This window comes from Lampetra planeri, chromosome 2 (assembly GCF_965212315.1).
Source record: "Lampetra planeri chromosome 2, kcLamPlan1.2.h2, whole genome shotgun sequence".
NCBI lineage: Eukaryota > Metazoa > Chordata > Hyperoartia > Petromyzontiformes > Petromyzontidae > Lampetra > Lampetra planeri.
Genome location: NC_136108.1, coordinates 20,095,134 through 20,115,036, shown reverse-complemented (window position 1 = coordinate 20,115,036; position 19,903 = coordinate 20,095,134). Strand labels below are relative to the sequence as shown.

The window sequence follows — 19,903 nt, the reverse complement described above, 5'->3', positions numbered from 1 at the left end:
TAATGTGCCCCAGCTATCGAACTCATTTTTGCAAGAGGTAACATTTCTGCAGCCTGAATTTCAAATTAGCCGCCCGCATTTCAACAAATACCGCACGCAACCGCTGCAGATGTTCCTGTAACGTGCGGCCAAAGACAATTATGTCATCCAAATAGATCAGACATGACTCCCATTGGAGCCCCGACAGTACCAACTCTATAAGTTGCTAGAACGTGGCCGGAGCCGAGTGAAGCCCCATCGGAAGCACATTAAATTGAAACAGCCCTTGTGGTGTCCGGAACGCAGTTTTGGGTGTTGAACTTTCATCCAGGGGCAACTGCCAAAACCCTGACAATAGATCCAGGGTGGAGAAAAACTGCGCCCCCAACAGGGCATCCAACGAATCGTCCATCCATGGGAGTGGATACGCGTCCGCCACCGAGACCTTATTCAATTTCTGAAAGTCCACACAGAACCGCAAACTCCCATCCTTGTTTTTAACCAGGACAATGGGAGCACCCCATGGACTGTTTAACGGGGAGATTATATCGGCGGCCAACATCAAGTCGACTACCTGACTAACGTAGTCCTTTTCCTTCGGCTAAACCAAAATGAGTTGATGAAAGGGAGTGGCGCCACCCATATCAATATGGTGACGCATCAGGGACGTGAGGCCCACATCGAATTTACCCTTACTAAATACATCAGAGAATTCCCGAAGCAATGCCCGCAACTCGCCCCTCTGCTCCCACGGCAAATCCGGATTACCCATGTACAACGGATCCATCCACGTGTCATCCAACACCGCTTTCCATTCAACCGCTGCCATGACTGAGTGGTTACATTATTCGTATCCTTACAACACACAACCGTTGTGTGGGCCAACACCATTCCAGCCTTTATGACCGCGGTATCCAGCCCAGCATTTAATACTTGCAGGAAGGGCTCCTGATCTATTGTCTGAGCCCCTATCAAAGTGAGCCCACAAACTGCTCTATTCAAAGGGGTCAAGAGAACCCCAACCCCAGGTGATTTTCTGGTCGAGCCGCTTCTGCAGCCTCAAGGGTACGAGCATCCGTGCACTTGGGGGAACCCTAAGAGTTTCACGCACCAGGGCCCGAACCATAGCGTTAGCCATACACCCAGTAGGGGACTCCAAAAACTGATGCCCCGGCAGTAGCTCCACACAACCCTGGTCAATTAAAATCTGGAAGGGCATCCTCTTAAAAAAAAAATCTGTCCCCAATAAACAAGACACCACCAATGAACGTGAAGCCAACACCAGCCCATCCTTTCAATGTCGCCAATCCGTATCGATGCCTTTACTTGGCCCACTTCCTAAACTCCCGCCATTAGCGGCAGCACACGGATTTATCCACTGGACTAAGGCAACCCACCGTCGATGGCAGAGTCCTAAAAATAAACTCGGAAACCATGGTGGCAGATGCCCCCATATATATGAGCATCTGCACCTGAACACCCTGCACAAATCCACATACAGTGGATGATCCCGCTCCCGCTGCCATGACACAGTGTGCCAGTGCGGTCCATTGCCCAGACCCCCGCGGCCAACCATCATACAACTGAAGCACCACCTTCGTACCCCATATCCCTATGAGGGGCGATGGCGTCTGCACCCGACACCGACTGTAATGGGGATGCATGAGGTGGCTGTGTCGGCCAGGTGTGTGACGCATCGCGACCTGCCTTTGGACCCAGAAGAGCGGAGGCCGGCAGGGTGGAGGATGGCGAAGCCAGAAAAAACTGCCCCAAATCAGCACGGCAGTCCCTGGAGATGTGGCCCGGCAGGCCACACCTGAAGCATGTAACAGGGCCCCGCCATGGTGGAGGCAAGGTCCCCCCTCCTGCCGGTCCCGTCGTACGACTCTCCCCCGCGGGCTCCAACCACCCGACGCGTAGACCCAGGGAGAATCTCGGTGCTCCTGGTCACCCTTTTTTCTCAGAAATCCAGCCCCGGCCGCCACCCCGGCACGTTGTCGCAGGTTACAATGGGCCTGGCTTAATTGGGCTACCTAAGATCGTGGACAGGTCATCCTCCTGTGGACGGCAAAACAAAACCTTTCATTTCCTGAGCCAGCGTCAACAGGACCAGAGAATCCAGTCCTGCCCACTCCATCCCTGGGATCGCATCTTGGACCAGTGACAGGAGTGCACTGCGGAAGGCAAGGGGGCATCTCGGTCTCCCCCCAACTCCGCATCACGAATTCCCGCCACCTTTGGACAGCGGGTCAAAAATTGCCGTCAACTGGCCGTACGCCTGACGCAGCGTCGTTCTGTCTTCCTCGGGAATGGAAAAAAATTCCGCCAAGGCTGCATTGTCTAGCGTGGTGGGAAGAATACGTAGTGCCTCCGCATGGGACCACCCCGCGAGCTCGCAAATGGTGGCGAACCGCCGCCGGAAGGCCACCCAATCACCCCCCGCAGCCGAAAATTATTTAAGAAATGGCAGCCGCTGCGCGAGGGAAGGCGCCACCAGATGAGCCGTCCGCGGCAGGTTACTTTCGGCAGGACTTAATACCCGCCCTTGGTCGGCAGTGATGGCGGAGTCGCCTGTTCGCTGCCCCCGATTCACAGCCCCCTCCACCGGCTCTGCCTTCCCCAGCTGCCCCACTAGCGCCGTCACCACGGAGAGCAACTCCACAATGCACGCCGAGTACCCGCAGCCCTTCTCCAGCCAGCGGCGGCGCGGAATCATCGTCCTTCACCCGCTGCCCCACCGAGACCGCCACTCCGGGACCCCCCGCTGGGGTCTCGACTGCCGGGGCTGCTCCGAGATCCCTCCTCGCCGTCGTCCTCCTCACTCGAGGATGTTCCGATGAGAACCATCCTCTTCGTGGATTCTGCCATAGCCTATTTCCCCCTCAAGGATTCGAAAGGGAAAAAAGAAAATTCCTAACAACCCTAAACTACTTTTTTGGTTCTTTCGGTAAAGTCACGTAGTTACAAAAATAAATAATAAATCACGACGATTTGATCGCAACACAAGCAATCATCATCAAGTAGAAAGATTCAGCAGTAGAACTGCTGAACAAGAAAGGGCTGTTGCAACAAGAGGTTATGCATTAGGTTTGAGGTGTGTGTCACCCAAGGGTAAGGAGGCGTGGTCAGAGATGGAAAGGAGTCCCGTCGCCATACGCACGCACAGCAGCTGCATTAAAGGAGGATTGGCATGTTAATGTAAACGAGTATAATGGGAAATGAGCCTCGTCACACACAAGCAGCGTCACCGCACGCACAGCATCTGCGTTAAAAGGAGAGATTGGCCGATCTCTCCCTTTAAACGCAGCTGCTGTGTGTGCGGACGGCGACGGGACTCCTTTCCATTTCTGACCCCGCCTCCTTTACCCTTGGGTGACACCCACCTCAAACCTAATATATAACCTCTTGTTGCAACAGCCTTTTTTTGTTCAGCAGTTCTACTGCTGTATCTTTCTACCTGATGACAATTGGTTGTGTTGCGATGGAAACGATTTATTATTTATTTTTCCACCTATGTGACTTTACCGAAAGAACCAAAGAATATGGATTCCTGCAGTCACGAAAACTTCAAATCAAGATTGAGCCCTACAATATATATTAAAAAATATATATTTTGTTAACACTCCTGACACCAAATGTTGTGTGCTAATTCACAGAGACTCGTAGGAGGTACTCTCTCTCTTATTCCGGCCTTCACAGCCTTAGGGGATAACCACACCGGGTTGGGACAGCCAACATGCTGCCAGACCCACAGCTTGAAGAGGGTGAGGATCACAAGGACTATTTAAAAGTTTTATTAATTTCTCAACCATGGACAGTCCACTGTCCCAGACAGCCAAAAAGAACCATGTCCACAACCCGCACAAGAGATCTTTCCACGATATCAGGAACCCTTACCACTCCCCCATACATCAAGTGCATCGATTACAAAAAAGGAGGAATATTGCCATCTTAAATCACAACATTTTGGAGCAAGAGTTCGCGGTCGAAGAAAAAAATTCATTCGTCTGTTCTCTGTGGCGGAGGACTTTCCCAAGCTTGGTCCACTTCATCCCATGCCACAAGGGGGTGGAGGGCACCGCCATTTCTCATTTGCGGCTTTGCTGCCTATTTTTACTCTTTCTACCTCCACCACGCTATCGATCAGCCTCTTGGCTAGGTGATATTCCTCGACGGGTGTCATATTGGTACCCTTAATCACCCGTCCATGCATCTTCCACAGGGCCTCTTTTATGGCTCCTATGACTATCCCAACGACGAGTTCCACTCCAGATCGCAGCAGCCCCAACTGTTAGTCGGAGCTCACCTTATGTCCTGAACAGCGTGGCCAGGTGCCGCCATCGGCCTTCCCCGCACCCCTCTGGATCCCCCAAATGGCTCCGTGCCCACAGGTGCAACTGGTAGAACGGGCTGTTTCCCCTAATTCTATTGTCTACCAATCTCCCAGCGGCACGCGCTCCAGTGACTCATTCCGCGTTCGTACACAAGTAAAAAAATGTGTGTTGATATTTATGTTTTTATTTATTTATTTGGGGCCCCCTTTATGACATATGCTATAGGCCCCGCACTAGCTTAATCCGGCACTGGCCACAGCGGTGAAATTGTGGCCATGCGACTCAAACTACGGATCGTGCTGCAGAGCCACTGCAGTCTGTGCTTCTTCGACAGAGTAAAACAAAATTAAACAAACCTGCTACTGAAGCCCTCTTGTGGGTAGCAGACCCCCCCATTGGCATTCAACTGTTGAACATATTGGCATACGCAAGAATAGATTAGAGGAGTTCTCCTGTACTGTGTAATTTTCCTTCATTATACATTCAAATGTGCTTATTAGCAAGCCTATGTTAACATTATTATCTATTAAAGTCTCATTCTTCTTGATAGACCTCGAATTATCTCTTGAGAAAATAACATATTTTCATGAAATCGCTTCCTGAAGGTGGCACCATCCATCCATGCACAGACTTTATGGTTTCTCGTACTGTAACGAGTAGAAAGGTTGCATCTGTGAATGTCCGTGATGCGCCGTGTATTGCAATATTGGGAATGATTTAAAGTTGGCGAAGGGTGATGCGTTCCACGAGCGTTTGAACATGCACACACAGTGGTGCCATCCTTGCTAGTCTCGTCGCCAAGGACATTAATTGCAGAGTGTGCAGCCGGGGAATTCTGCGCATGCACTGATCGAGAAGAGACCTGTCCTGTGAATATCATGAATATGGGACAGAGATCATCCACAAGGCATACTCGGGACAGTTAGCAGATCCCAGCACTAATGAGTCCTTGGCGGTGTGATTCCGTGCCTTGAAGCATGAGGATGCATGCCCGTCGCATCCTTTCCCCAAATCTACAAAGAGCCATCGGTGAACATTATTAGCATTTCCAGAGTGTAAGGATGGGAGGAATTCTCTTAGTGAATCAATTACAGGCATAACAGGAGTGAGGGTGGTGTAATGAAGGAGTATGGGTTGATGAGAACCGTTATCTTTGTTGATGAGTAGTCATTACCCGTCGCTGTTTTGAATAAAGATTTCAATGTTGTTTGTTTTTGAAGGCATACTACTTTGATATTATTTTTCATTAAACTTTACATATTATTACAGGAAATACCTAAGGCTTCCTTTGCAGCTTAAAAAAATACAGGTTTGCAATGCAATGCATTATGTATGTGAATGCGGATATTTTTGTTGCATATCCGCATTTGTTTGGTTTTAAAATCTAACTTTTGTCGTATTTGGATACAATTTTAGCACCAGGAGACTGAAATATGATGGAGAAATATATATTTATTTAAATTTAAGAAACTCCAGACAATTATTTTTTACAAAGAGTGAAAGGGAATTGCATGTTGGAAGGAATTTATTTTGTGTAGGTCTGCTGATTAAATATAAAAAAACCTTCACTCAGGTTCCAAACTTTTCACTTACGGCTCGTGCCAAACGCGGAGCTTGTCTGAGGTCATGAGGCAGGTCTTTTTGAAAGTGTCTTCCTCCAAACCATCTAACGACTCTCCTCTCCTCTCCCTATGAAATCACCTGCTCTCCAAAAGCACTGTTTATTCCTTGCACCGTGGGCTGTTCAAACGCCTCCAAAGGCACGCTCCTCTTTGACGATCATCTTCTTGTGCTTCACAGCCGCATCATTGAGCCGCTATAACATGTGTATGCATGAAATAGTTGGAACACTGCTGCGACTGCTGATGCTTTAATGAACTGGCCAGCCTGCTCTCTTTACAAATCTCAGCCTCACGTTGGCAGTCGCACCGTCTAATTCCCTTTGCTGTTTATACGGATGATTAATGCACCCCTATGAATTGTATATTTTCAGTAAAACGTAACATTGCTTGTACAAAACTGAAATCGACATTTATAATGCAATATCATCTTACATCTTTGTTAACGTCCACACGAGATTTGCTTGTTATTGTGATTTTTTAAATATATAATATTCAGCCATACGGAAACAAAAAAAATGACCGTGCCAATTTTTTTTGTGGCCTTTCCAGGTACCTTTGCCATTGTTTCGCTGATGACGGGTGGCGTGGTTGAGCGGTTTGCCTCTAATGTCACGGCAATCGACCCCCAAGAGCTGGAGTCGCAGAAGATCTCCATAGCAACCACACTTGCCGTGCTCTCTGGAGCAATACAGGTAACACGTGATCGAGTGGCAGGGTGGCCGAGTCTACTTCCAAGCTGCATGGGTGTATGCTTATCGTCACCACCACCGCCACCATAGTAATCATCATCATCTATATCATAAGTCATGCGCTATCCACTGCTGGCTGAAGGCTTCCGCGAGTAATGACCATCCTCGAACAGCAATGACTCGAGCCGCTGGCACAATGATCTGATCTCATTGATCCATCTCTGTGATAGTTGTACTCTCTGGAGCGTTTTCTTCCTTTGGCTTGCAGTCAAAATAATAGCATGAGGGTATTTATTTACGGATGGGGGGGGGGAATCTGTGCCAATTGCTCATGTTTAAAAAGAAAATATGTCTGAAATAGTCTTCATGAAGATCTACTGAGTGCTATAAATTACTTTTGAAAATAAGCCATTCTTTTGTGTTAAATTGCAGGGGATTGGCCCCCTTTCAAACTTCTGAAACCACATGGAGGCAATTTTTCACGTGTAGCGTAGGTCTATTCATCTGAATAATGGATCGTGTGATGATGACATTGTCATGAAATCAGTGTCATTTTCCATTAAATAATTGGGTATAATTTGAGTTGCATGATTAATGAATTCCTTCACTTAATCATTATGCTGTGGATACATTTATGTTTGCATAATCCTGCACAAATGTAAAAGAAAATGGACTTGAAAGAGAGTTTTCACCAAGTGCCTCTGTTTAAAAAAAACACCTGTTGACAAATACCAGTCAGATCAGAATCTTTATCTATCCTGGAGGAATCCGATGAGCTATGAAGCTCTTTTTCACAGACGTCCAATAGTCGTTCAGTAGACAGACCTTTAATAATAAATAAATATATAACCTTGGGCATTGTGCAGCACGCAAGGCAAGGGTGTTTATCTCCCATGCCGTGCACTACCGACTCGCCCGTTTGGACGTTTGCCACCACACCATTTCAAATGTCTTTGTCAGCGAGAAACACCATTTTATTTCGTAATTATCTTTGGGATTGTATGATTTGCTTTAGCAGCATTAATACGATGTGTTATCGTGGTGTATATTCATGCAACTTTCTGTTTTGTGGTCGTCTCCTTACCCGTACACTTTTCTGGGCATGCATGGTCAGTCAGTAGCTTAGTATAATTCACCATATTTGTTTATCCTATGGGGTGGACTGCACAGTGCCTTTCTTGATGACCTCATAGCCAGAAGATTGAGCAGTATGCGAGTATACGCTCTCATCTATTGTGTTTTGTTTTAATATTTCAATATAGCAGTCTTCATAATTATTACAATTGTTTACCCATGACAGTTTAAATTAGTCCCATGACTACTTTTTCAGCATGGTCCTGCCAAGTTGCCATACTAGTGGGTGATGTTGTTGCAGCTGCTGCTGTGTGTAATCCCAAATGAGTAATTTGCAGGTATTTTTTCAGCAATGGGATGTTTTACCAGTACCAGTTACAGGGAATGTTTAAAAAAAATAAGTTTTCCCCTTTTTTCTGGCAACAAAACAGGTGTTAGGATTTTCAAACACCAAAGTGAAACCTTTTGCAATGAATCATGTCTGCATGAACCACATATACTTGTGGTGAAAATACAAACCAAAAACATGCTCTTACAGGAAATGCATTATCTTTTAAACTGATTGGTCCACACCAAAGACAGCTTTCTTTAGAGCCTAGTCTCAAAACAGTGTTAGATCAGAGGACGCCAAAAGGCCTTTGGGCGTCCTCTAACACCGTTTGAGACTAAAGAAAGCTGTCTCTGGTGTGGACCAATCCGTTTCAAAGACAATGCATATACTGTCAGAGCATGTTTTGTGTTTGTATTTTCACCACACATATCTGTGGTTAATGCAGACATGATTCCTTGCAAAAAGTTTCAGTTTGGTGTTTTAACATCCGAACACCTGTTTTGTTGCCAGAAAAAAAGGGGAAAACCTATGATTATATTCTGACACTGCCAAAGGAGGCCCCATGGGGGAATGTTTTTTTTACTATCAGAAGAGACCGACAAACCCAATAGAATCCCATACAAAACTGAGGGTGGGGAGGGGGGAGACCAGGGAGTGGATATACAAACCCCACTCAGAACAACGCACGAGTGGAGAATTAAACCCAGGCCCTTCTTGCTGTGAGGCACGAGTGTTACGACGGCACCCCCCTGCTACCCACTAATGTTATTAATTGAGTTGCTTACCAAATTTTACAGTGAAATCAATCGCAGACCTCACTTGCATTACTATGAAACGTTCACATTTACAATGGTCACTTTTGCCAGAGGTTATAAGGGCAATGAAACCATATTATACCGGAGACGCAAAAAAACAGACATATTTGATGACACCACCGCACCCCCCTGCTACCCACTAATGTTATTAATTGAGTTGCTTACCAAATTTTACAGTGAAATCAATCGCAGAACTCACTTGCATTACTATGAAACTTTCACATTTACAATGGTCACTTTGCCAGAGGTTATAAGGGCAATGAAACCATATTATATCGGAGACGCAAAAAAACAGACATATTTGATGACACCTTAACGTACTCCAGGTTTAACGTACTAAGTCCGTGTTACCGCACAAATAATATCATCATTATGGTCCATGGGCAGATAGCTCGTAGGTGTCCACTGCACATTTCTGCATATATTTCCACTTTCCTTTGTCTTGTGCCAATATCCTGAAGTAGTGGCCACATCTTTCTGGCACCGATTTCTTACGTCGCCGTCAAGCCATTCTCTGTTAGGTCTTCCTGTCTTTCCGGTTCAGTCCATTTTTATGAACAAAACACTTTAACATTTCCTGTTGTTGTCCACCCTACATGTGTGTCCAAATAGTGCCAGTTTTTACTTCTCATCGCTGCCCGCATAATCAAGTCTTCTTCTGTGTGCGACCTAATTTTTTGTTAGTTATACATTGCTCGCTTCTTGGGTCCAGTTTAGATGACAGTATCCTTCTGTAGCAATACATTTCGAACGGCAATATCTTATCTCTGTCCGTATTTTATACTGCATGCATTATAACATACGCATAACGTTGGCAATCAAAGTATAATGCAGTTTTTTTTTAAGTTACTGGAATCCACAATAGAACTCCGAAAGAATTACAGCAATCAACGACCACTGTGTGAAGAAGACATTCGCTCTGAGACCTTTGCTTTCCACCTGCAGGCAATGCAATGGCGCATTGAGGTTGGTGTTAGCACGAGTGTTGTTGTCCCTGTAAATACGATGTACATTCAATTCGTGTAGTGATGTTATAACACACAACATAAGAGCATTTTTGCATCAGTGCCGATCATTTTCGCTGAAATTAATGGTACAGTCATTGAAAAATAAATCTACAGTAGGTGTTTACATGGTGATGTATATTCCAATTTCTGTAGTTGAAAGGTCTCGGTCTTTTAAAATAGGGTTCTCATAGCCACCAAATGTAGTGCCAGTTGCAAGATGTTGACTAAAAAGTTAATTGTGATCATCAGCTATGTGTGTATGTTGAACTTCTTTCGTACCTTACATAGCCAACCGTGCTAATCGGAGGTGCGGGGAAAGGACAACAAGCTGAACACAAAAAGCGGTTCTCAAGCAAATGATTATTAAATCTAGATTTAATAGTGCATAGCTCCAGTGGCTTCTGAATATCGGAAGGCAGAGCGTTCCAGACGGCCGCAGATGCGTATCTGAAAGCACGCAATGCAGTGGCCGTCTTTGTTCAGTCGTTCGCCAAAATCCACTGTGAAGATGACCGGAGTTTGCGTAATGGTTTAGCTATGATCGATCCATGCCGCGTTGACGCAAGCATTTTTTTGCGGGTAATGGAACAAAGCTTCGCCGTTTGCCACGAATTTCAGTATTCACGATATGCCCCCAGTCTCTCCATAGAGTATTGGAGGCTAGCTATAATCCACCTAGCACCTGCAGGCAGACGAGCTGATTTCACCACTCCATTTCCCTTGGAAGTATTCTCTCCCTTGGCTTGCACTCTTATTATTGAGCGCTGACCATCAACTCTTCTAGCAACAGTGATAATATCTCTTTTTTCAACGGTTTTACTTAACTCGATTCCTCTGTTCGTCGTGATCAAATCTTGTAATCAAAATTTCGTCCGCTTCCCGTTGTCCAATCAATTCCACATTTTTGCACACGTACTCAGATCCGGTGACAATGCATGCTTGTATCAAAATCGGCATCAATTAATCAATTAATTCGCTACTTTAAAGCAATTTACATTTTGTATGGACGGCTCAATATTTATATATATATTTGTGTAGGTTAAAAACGCCGCGGTCCCTAAACTGTGGAATCGGCTCGTACAAAATGCAGGCGCCGCGTGTCTCAGGTGCCATTGACGTACTTCTCAACCGTGACTTAAACGAAGTTGTTAATAAAACCGTTGTTTTAAAAAAAAACTTTTTAAAGGAGTTCATGTAATATTTCATTTACATTTCTAGTGTAAAAAACAAACAAACGTGGTCCTGCAGCTGACCCATTCGAACGTCTCCATTGAGCGAGTACATCTCTTCCGTGTTGACGTCATAATGTCCCAGATGCGTCACAGAGCAGCCTGGCTGAAAGAGGGGAGCTCCCATAGCAAGGCGAGCCAGGGGGCTCTCAGGCTGCTGTGGGATTCCAATTGTTACTCATCCTCCTCCAAGCTTCTGCACACTCATTTCTGTAGGAATGCATTTTACTTTATAAATAGGTGATAGAGCCACAGTGTATCACTGTTGTGGGCAATAATCACAATAACAATGCACAGGAAATATTTATGCAAGAGAGTAAATATAAGTACAGTACGGCGGTGCCCAAAGAAACGAATTGCAAAAGATTAACACAGTGTTTGTGAGCAAAATGCTATGACTAAGAGAATGGGAAAGATCTTATGAATTTATGTTTTGAACAAACAGTCATTGCACACATCTCAAATTTGGAATCGTAAAAATAGAGATGAAAATATGAACATGTGAAATGTGATTTATTGTTAGTATTGATCGAAGGAAAGTGAATCCTAATTTTCAGAAAAAAGATGCCTCCAGTTGATATGTTGCATTAAAGAATCTGCATCGTGCTGCATGTCAAATCCACATTTCTCATTAAGATTACAAATGTATAAACAGTATAATACATCACTGCGGTAACACAAAATTGGGCATTTAATTGCATTGAAATATTGTTCTGTTCTGAAGTTTTGCCAGTAATCATTGGACTACCATTTGTTTTAAATTCATATTACAAACCTCATATCTAATGTAAGGCTGATGTGTCCTCCCTTTTTACTGTGCGCACTTTCAGGATTAAATTGGGGACTTGCAGCAAAACGTCATTAGTTTTGTAGATGATTCATATTATGGACATATGACAATAGTATTGCACCGTACATTAAAACCATGATGCATTGTTGTTTCAATACACACTGCAGTATATTTGCACATTCATAGACTAATTTAATGTGGTCATTTCATTATAACGGACGAAATATTAATGGTGGCACTCTGACACATTACTCATCTGACAATTGACAAGCTTGTGTATTCCAGGTCCTGAAATTAAGTCACTCCCCTTCATCCTCTGAGATTGGTGAATTGAAATAAGTGGTCGGAGTGTGAATCTTCCACCAATGGCTCAGGGCTGCCACAGGAGATCAGTTTCACCGCACACTCATTGCTTGCTTGCGACAGCGGTTGCCATCATGACAGGCTATGTGGGCCCACTCGAGGAGGCACGCGAGACAATTCACGTGACGGAGGTATGATGGCCCCCCGCTTGTATGGCCACAAACGGCGCAAATGGCTCAGCGGTAGCGTGAACGGCTTGCAATTGGATGGTTGCGGAGTTAAAATCCTGGGTCGGGGGGGGGGTGACTCATCCCGTCATCCTTTCAGGGTCAATAAAAAAAGCACCAATAGTGGGGAAGTGAACAGTGGTTTTGCTACGGACAGACTTCGTCTCGGCACAGGAATGTGGAATTTTCACCACTCTGGCTCAGGCGTGTAAACAGTTGATACAGCACCGCCTCAATGCTCATTTGAGCAGCAAAAAATTTGGCAAGAGCCGCTTTGCATGTGTGCACTTACAATTCTGAAGCTGTGTACGTATCTATTGGATTAAACAAATATGATTGTTTAAAAGTGTATATATACACATTAAAAAAAACATGTGCTGGTAGGGGTACACGGACTCTTGATAGGTCTGATAGGGAATGCCACTGCAAGCGAATCAGTTGGGACCGAGCAGAGTAAGGAGACGCTTTGAAGCCCAGATTAGGGGGCGTGAACACGTTCTGTCTTTTGCAGAACCTGGCACCGGAGGCTCAATTTGGGGCACCTCGACGAAACTCGCTCACTATGGGGATAACGCGAGCGAGGCAACCCAGCTTAGAGGCCTGAACGCATTGCAGACTCAGGGCGCACTCATTACACACACGAAGCACTTGTCACAATTGGACCACAATACCTTTGCTGATCTTGTCACGGGGCATAAACCATCCATGTGAACTTTGGTTATCCTCGCAGAAGCGGCTTATAATTAACCATCGAACGAAGACGGTCACTGCATCGCGCGTTTTCGATTGCACTTCTGCAGCCGCGTGGAACGATCTTCCTTCCGATATGAGGCAGCCACTGGAGCTGATGCACTTTTAGATATATATCGTGAACCCTTTTCTTTAGAACTGATTTTTGTGCTTAGTTTTTTGTCATTCTTCCACGCCTCCAAATAGCATGGTTGGCTACGTACGGTGCAAAAGAAGTTGAACATACATACAGCGATTATGAAGCTTGTGGCGTTGATAGCTAATCAGAGCTTACGGGATAAACAAAAGTGAGCTTTTAAATCTCTACAAATGAAATGAAAGTTGGGTGCCACTTGCCTCAGCTGTCCACGGCATTGCCAAACGCAGCCTCGAACCGGACTGAATTTTGTCCGCGGTTCCAGACGCAGTCTGGACCGTGGCCTTGCCCTCACTCAGGTGCCTGTGACACCTTTTGACCTCTCCTCGTTCGCAAACTTACACCCGTCGTAGCTGATCCACAGTTTTAGAGATGAATGCGCGTTGGCTCAACCACGTGGGGGCTTGTACCAGAAGCTCTTACCATATTTTACTGCGCAGTATTTTTTTGTTTTTTTTAAAGATGCTGATATTTATAGGACCCGAAATAGGTGCTTCGGTCATTTGAATTGTTTCTGCGTTCATCAATCATACGCAATTTGATTTTGAAAATTAAACCAATAAACGATAATTCTGCGTTGTGGCCAGCTGACCACCTTTGGGTATAGCATTAAAACGTCAACTGGGGCGCCAGTAAGCCTTCTGGCCACCGCGCGAGAATATCTGCTGCCTCGGCGAATTGCGGCTAACACAATAAACAAGTTCACAGAAGTTATTAACTCCCAAAAAACAGTGCTTCTCTCAGGTCAATCTTTCCCAGGAGTGTTTGTTTGAACAAGGACAACTCCGGGCTGGTTTTTATTTCAGAACCAACACAAACCAGCGAACCTGTTGCGATGGACAAAAGCCTTCTACGGCAATATAGCGTTTGTGCTATACACGGTATTTGTATCGTGTTCATCATGGTGGGCTGTACATCTACGTATTGTAGCTACAGCACAGCGTGAGCGAGTATACATCAGTTTTCTCATTTGTGAGTAAGTAGGGTGCGTCGCTGTATTCGTTTATCGTGGAGCAGTGGCACAGAGGTTAGCATTGCATTTCGGAGTGAATCCGGTAACCTAACATGGTAACCGTGATAGCCGAACCAGTCCGGCCCACCCCTCCTTCACCAACTTGCACGAGCCAGGATGGTGAAGTATGGTCAAATAATCCTAATGACCAACGTGGCATTGAGATTCCTCCATCCAGTAATGATTTGACCAAGGTCTGCAGAATTAACTGTTGTATTGTTATCGTTTATATGAATGCGGTAAATTATATATTCAAATGTTTAACATGTGTGCATGTAAATTATTGTATTGTACATGGAAGCGTCGTATAAGTACGTAATTTGACATTGACCATTGATGACTTATTAGTCATATTAAATCTATACTCTTTGGTTCTTTCGGTAAAGTCACGTAAGTAGAAAAATGATAATAGATCACGACGTTTCGATCGCCACACAAGAAATCGACTTCAGGTGGGAGTGAAAAGTTTCTCAGAAGTTTCTCACTCCGACCTGAAGACGGTTGCTTGTGTGGCGATCGAAACGTCGTGATCTATTATTTTCCTTCTAACTACGTGACTTTACCGAAAGAACCAAAGAGTATGGATTTCTGTTGTCACGAAAGCTTCAAATCAAGATTCATATTAAATTATTTAGGTGAATAGTAAAATGTAAAACGAAAGGTGTAAGGAAAAGAGTTGAACAAAGCAGCAATGTATTTCCTGTTATATATATATTCTATAATACATTTGCTGAGCACAGGCCCAAATGATACACATGCCAAGTGGCCAACAACACACAGCATCATTGAAATTGTAACAGATAATAAGTAACACATAAAGAGACGATCGGAGGGAATTTCGTAGCCTAGCAGTGTGGAAGAAGAAGAAGCAGCGGTGAAGGGAAACGTTTTGATTCCACCGCGCACGACACAAATAACGCTCTCCTCTCGAACCCGACGACGTTCCAATGCCCTTCACCGTGACGTTCCACCAGCTGATCATGTTCAGCCTGCAGCTGGGATTCGTGGCCATCTACCTGTCGGATCCACTGGTGAGCGCCTTCACCAACGCGGCCGCCATCCACGTCCTCGTGTCCCAAATCAAGAACATGCTGGGCCTGCAGGTGCCACGCTTTTCTGGGCCCGCTTCAATTTTCATGGTACCAACGCAGACCACCTGCTGCAGCCGCCGCACTGCGCCAGGAGCACCACCGACACATTATGTGGGATCCGTTTCTTTTAGAGAGAACGCTGTAATTGTTGGCATCCTTTTTTTTATTTGAAAAAAAATGCGTATTAAGGAATAGCTCTTACTGGGCTTTGATTCACCACTATTGCCTGCAAAGTGCAAACTGCCTCTTTTTTTCAAGTGGGTGCCCCCTCATGCCTGTGGGAACTGCGCTCCCGCATGCCTTGTTATACGGTTTTTTTCTCCTTTACAGGGACTTGAAAGTAGGTTGTGCAGGTCCTCATTCCGGTCGAATGGGTTATAGCGTGCTTGGCTGCCACTCCAATGCTTATCAGTCGCAATTTAGCTCAACATCGGAGCTCAATGTGGAGGGCCTTCCTTTTTTTACTGTCCAGGGCTCTTTGGCAGTTATGCATGCGCTTGCTGAATCAGCAAGTGAAGTGGCCCAAGCTGCCTTTGATGTTTGATTTATAGTGGATTTTAATTGCATATTTAAATTAAAATTTAATCCAGCATATAACCGGGATACATCTGTGTGAGATGGATCCTGCATTCGGCAAGAGTTTCATGCAGTAGAGTAAGCATTACTCAATGATGATAGTTTGTAAATATTTCAGAAGCTGTGCCAAAAGCAGCCCTGGAATGATTGTTTTTAGACTGGCGAGCTCTCCAGTTATATAGAGCGAGCTTTGGGGGCACTCGTGTGATCGTCTGTGGGGTGCTGGAGCTTACGGTGTGGAGTGGTGCTATGTGGGTCCGTGGATCCAGTGCTGTTCAACAAATTAGAAAAACCTAAAAGTGGTATGTTGTACGTGGAAAGTGGCGAGATCATATTTGCACCAACAACGCACTTTGCTTTGGTCCTGATGTCGTTTAAAACTTTGAGAGACAATTAAACCACTGGCCTTGTTACACCATTGCCGTCGAAAGGTGCAGCCTGGGCCTTGACTCATGAGAAGTTTGACGATTCAATAACCACTCAAAGTTGGAGGAGAAAAACGGCCAACGCTCTGCAACTTTGGTCAATTTCCTAAAAAAAAAAAAAATTATGCTCATACCATGAAGAACATTTTTTCTGGCATGTCACATTGATAAATAATTTCAAGATAAAATGTTACCGAACGTTAAAATATTTAATGAGTTCATCGGAAGTACAATGATATATTGTTACTTGTTTGTGCTTTTTTATGTTTTTCAGACAATGGTTGATATTTTTCAGAAGCTACCGAACACAAATATAGCAGAGCTGGTGACGTCGCTGGTGTGTTTGACTGTGCTCATTCCAGTGAGAGAGATAAACCAGCGGTACAAGAGTAAGCTCAAAGCTCCAATTCCTGTGGAACTGCTCCTGGTAAGAACCCAACAACAGTTATAACACCCTCTAGCATACTACAGTTTTCTAAAAGTGAAAGCTAAACCATTCTACAGCAGAACCAAAGTAAAGTTAGTCTGTTAAAATACAATTTGGATTTGATATAGCATCTAAATGGAACCACATCTCAAGGTTCTGGACAAGCCAACGGGACATGACATTTGGCGGAAAGAAGACATCGATGATTAGTTTGTTTTAACAAGAGAAAAATACGTAGAGGACAAGAGGAAAGTTGTGAGGAATTATATGAACGGGTGTCAGGGAGCCAACAGCACAGATGTCCGGGGACAGGACATTGCAGACCCTAGGGGCAGTGGAGGGGAATGATCGATCTCCGCTTGAGCAAAGGTTGACTGGGGCTTCAACTGAAGGTTGATGGAGGAGAGAGTGCATGGAGGGGAGTAGAGTGAGATTAGAGGGAAGAAGTAGGAGAGTGCGTAGAGAGGAGTAGAGTGAGATTAGAGGGGAGAGGTAGGCAGGGGTGAGCCGACAGACAATGTTGAACATGGTAAGTGCGTTCTTCAAGTTGATTTAACATCGGATATGGAGCCAGAAGAGAGATCAGAATAATGCAATAATGTAGTTCATGTATACAAGTACGTACGACAAGTATTGCAGTGGTAATTTGGATCATCAGGAGTTTGGAGGTGAGGGATTTGAGAGGGCCAGAGAGGAGAGATGGAGGTTTGGATAAATGTCTCGGTGGCAGCTTGGCTCAGGACACTGGAGAATCTCGAGCATGCGGAGGTGCCAGGTACTGTCTCATTGAGAGAATCGGCATCGCAATGCTAATTTATTCTGGAGAAATCCGATGAGCTTTGAAGCTCTTTTTCGCAGATGTTCAGTGAGGGTCACGGGGTCAGAAAGTTACAACAACAATGTGAGAAGGAGAACGGAAATGAACGAGAGTTGCCGTTGAACCAGAGTGCTCAGAATCGGGGATAACTCCGAGGTTTCACGCACTGTGCAAGTGCAGTGTCAGAATCAAGGATGTGGACTGTCAAACCATCGTTTTTTTATTGGATTTTATTTGTTGACAAATGTCATTATTTTATGAAGTTAAATGAGAGTGCTTCTTCCCAACAACATTATGCCGGCATTTCTCGATTTGGGAAGAGATTGTACTGACCCTTGTTTTTTTAATGAAAATTACGTACTGCTGTGTAAATCAACACATAAGAGTAAAGTACTCGAAGCAATGCATCTAAAAGGCTTCTGACCCCCCTTACACTGGAACAAGCTGCCCCTACGTGTCAAACATTCGACTTCACTTTACATTTTTTGTTCTCTTAAAACACTCACTTACCCAAATTCCTCTTCCCTACTCCTTTCCGCCTCATCGATCAACACCATCCCTCTTCCCAAATTCACCGCCCATTCAGCACACTCGCTCATCATGAACCACTCACCGTGAACCACTCATCACGAACCACTCACCGTGAACCACTCATCATGAACCACTCACCGTGAACTAATCACCGTGAACCACTCATCATGAACCACTCACCGTGAACTACTCACCGTGAACCACTCATCGTGAACCACTCATCGTGAACTACTCATCGTGAACCACTCACCGTGAACCACTCATCGTGAACCACTCATCATGAACCACTCATCATGAACCACTCATCATGAACCACTCATCATGAAACACTCATCACGAACTACTCATCACAAACCACTCATCGTGAACCACTCATCGTGAACCACTCACCGTGAACCACTCATCGTGAACCACTCACCGTGAACCACTCACCATGAACCACTCATCGCGAACTACTCATCGTGAATCACTCATCGTGAACCACTCATCATGAACCACTCACCATGAACCACTCATCGTGAACCACTCATCGTGAACCACTCATCATGAACCACTCATCATTAACCACTCATCATGAAACACTCATCACGAACCACTCATCGTGAACCACTCATCGTGAACCACTCACCGTGAACCACTCACCGTGAACCACTCATCGCGAACCACTCATCACGAACCACTCATCGTGAACCACTCATCACGAACCACTCATCGCGAACTATTCATCGTGAATCACTCATCGTGAACCACTCATCATGAACCACTCATCGTGAACCACTCATCGCGAACTACTCATCGTGAATCACTCATCGTGAACCACTCATCATGAACCACTCATCGTGAACCACTCATCATGAACCACTCATCACGAACTACTCATCGTGAACCACTCATCATGAACCACTCACCGTGAACCACTCATCACGAACTACTCATCACGAACCACTCATCGTGAACCACTCATAATGAACCACTCACAATGAACTACTCACCGTGAACCACTCATCATGAACCACTCATCGCGAACTACTCATCGTGAATCACTCATCGTGAACCACTCACCATGAACCACTCATCGTGAACCACTCATCGTGAACCACTCAACATGAACCACTCATCATTAACCACTCATCGTGAAACACTCATCACGAACTACTCATCATGAACCACTCATCGTGAACCACTCATCGTGAACCACTCACCGTGAACCACTCACCGTGAACCACTCATCGCGAACCACTCATCACGAACCACTCATCGTGAACCACTCATCACGAACCACTCATCATGGACCACTAATCGCGAACTATTCATCGTGAATCACTCATCGTGAACCACTCATCATGAACCACTCATCGTGAACCACTCATCATGAACCACTCATCACGAACTACTCATCGTGAACCACTCATCATGAACCACTCACCTTGAACCACTCATCACGAACTACTCATCACGAACCACTCATCGTGAACCACTCATAATGAACCACTCACAGTGAACTACTCACCGTGAACCACTCATCATGAACCACTCACCTTGAACCACTCATCACGAACTACTCATCACGAACCACTCATCGTGAACTACTCATAATGAACCACTCACCGTGAACTACTCACCGTGAACCACTCATCATGAACCACTCACCGTGAACTACTCACCGTGAACCACTCACCACGAACCACTCATCACGAACCACTCATCGTGAACCACTCACCACGAACCACTCATCATG

General features: G+C 45.2%; 1 protein-coding gene across 2 annotated transcripts in view; it reads left to right on the top strand.

The window, feature by feature from the left end:
* Nucleotides 1–19,903, top strand: part of LOC144729536 (solute carrier family 26 member 10-like) — an 86,838-nt gene that overhangs the window by 19,346 nt on the left and 47,589 nt on the right. For both annotated transcript variants that reach the window (XM_078609867.1, XM_078609860.1), the window contains exons 3-5: nt 6,485–6,627; nt 15,273–15,437; nt 16,665–16,817. In XM_078609867.1, coding sequence (XP_078465993.1) covers nt 6,485–6,627; nt 15,273–15,437; nt 16,665–16,817 — 461 coding nt within the window. The remainder of the gene's footprint in view (nt 1–6,484; nt 6,628–15,272; nt 15,438–16,664; nt 16,818–19,903) is intronic.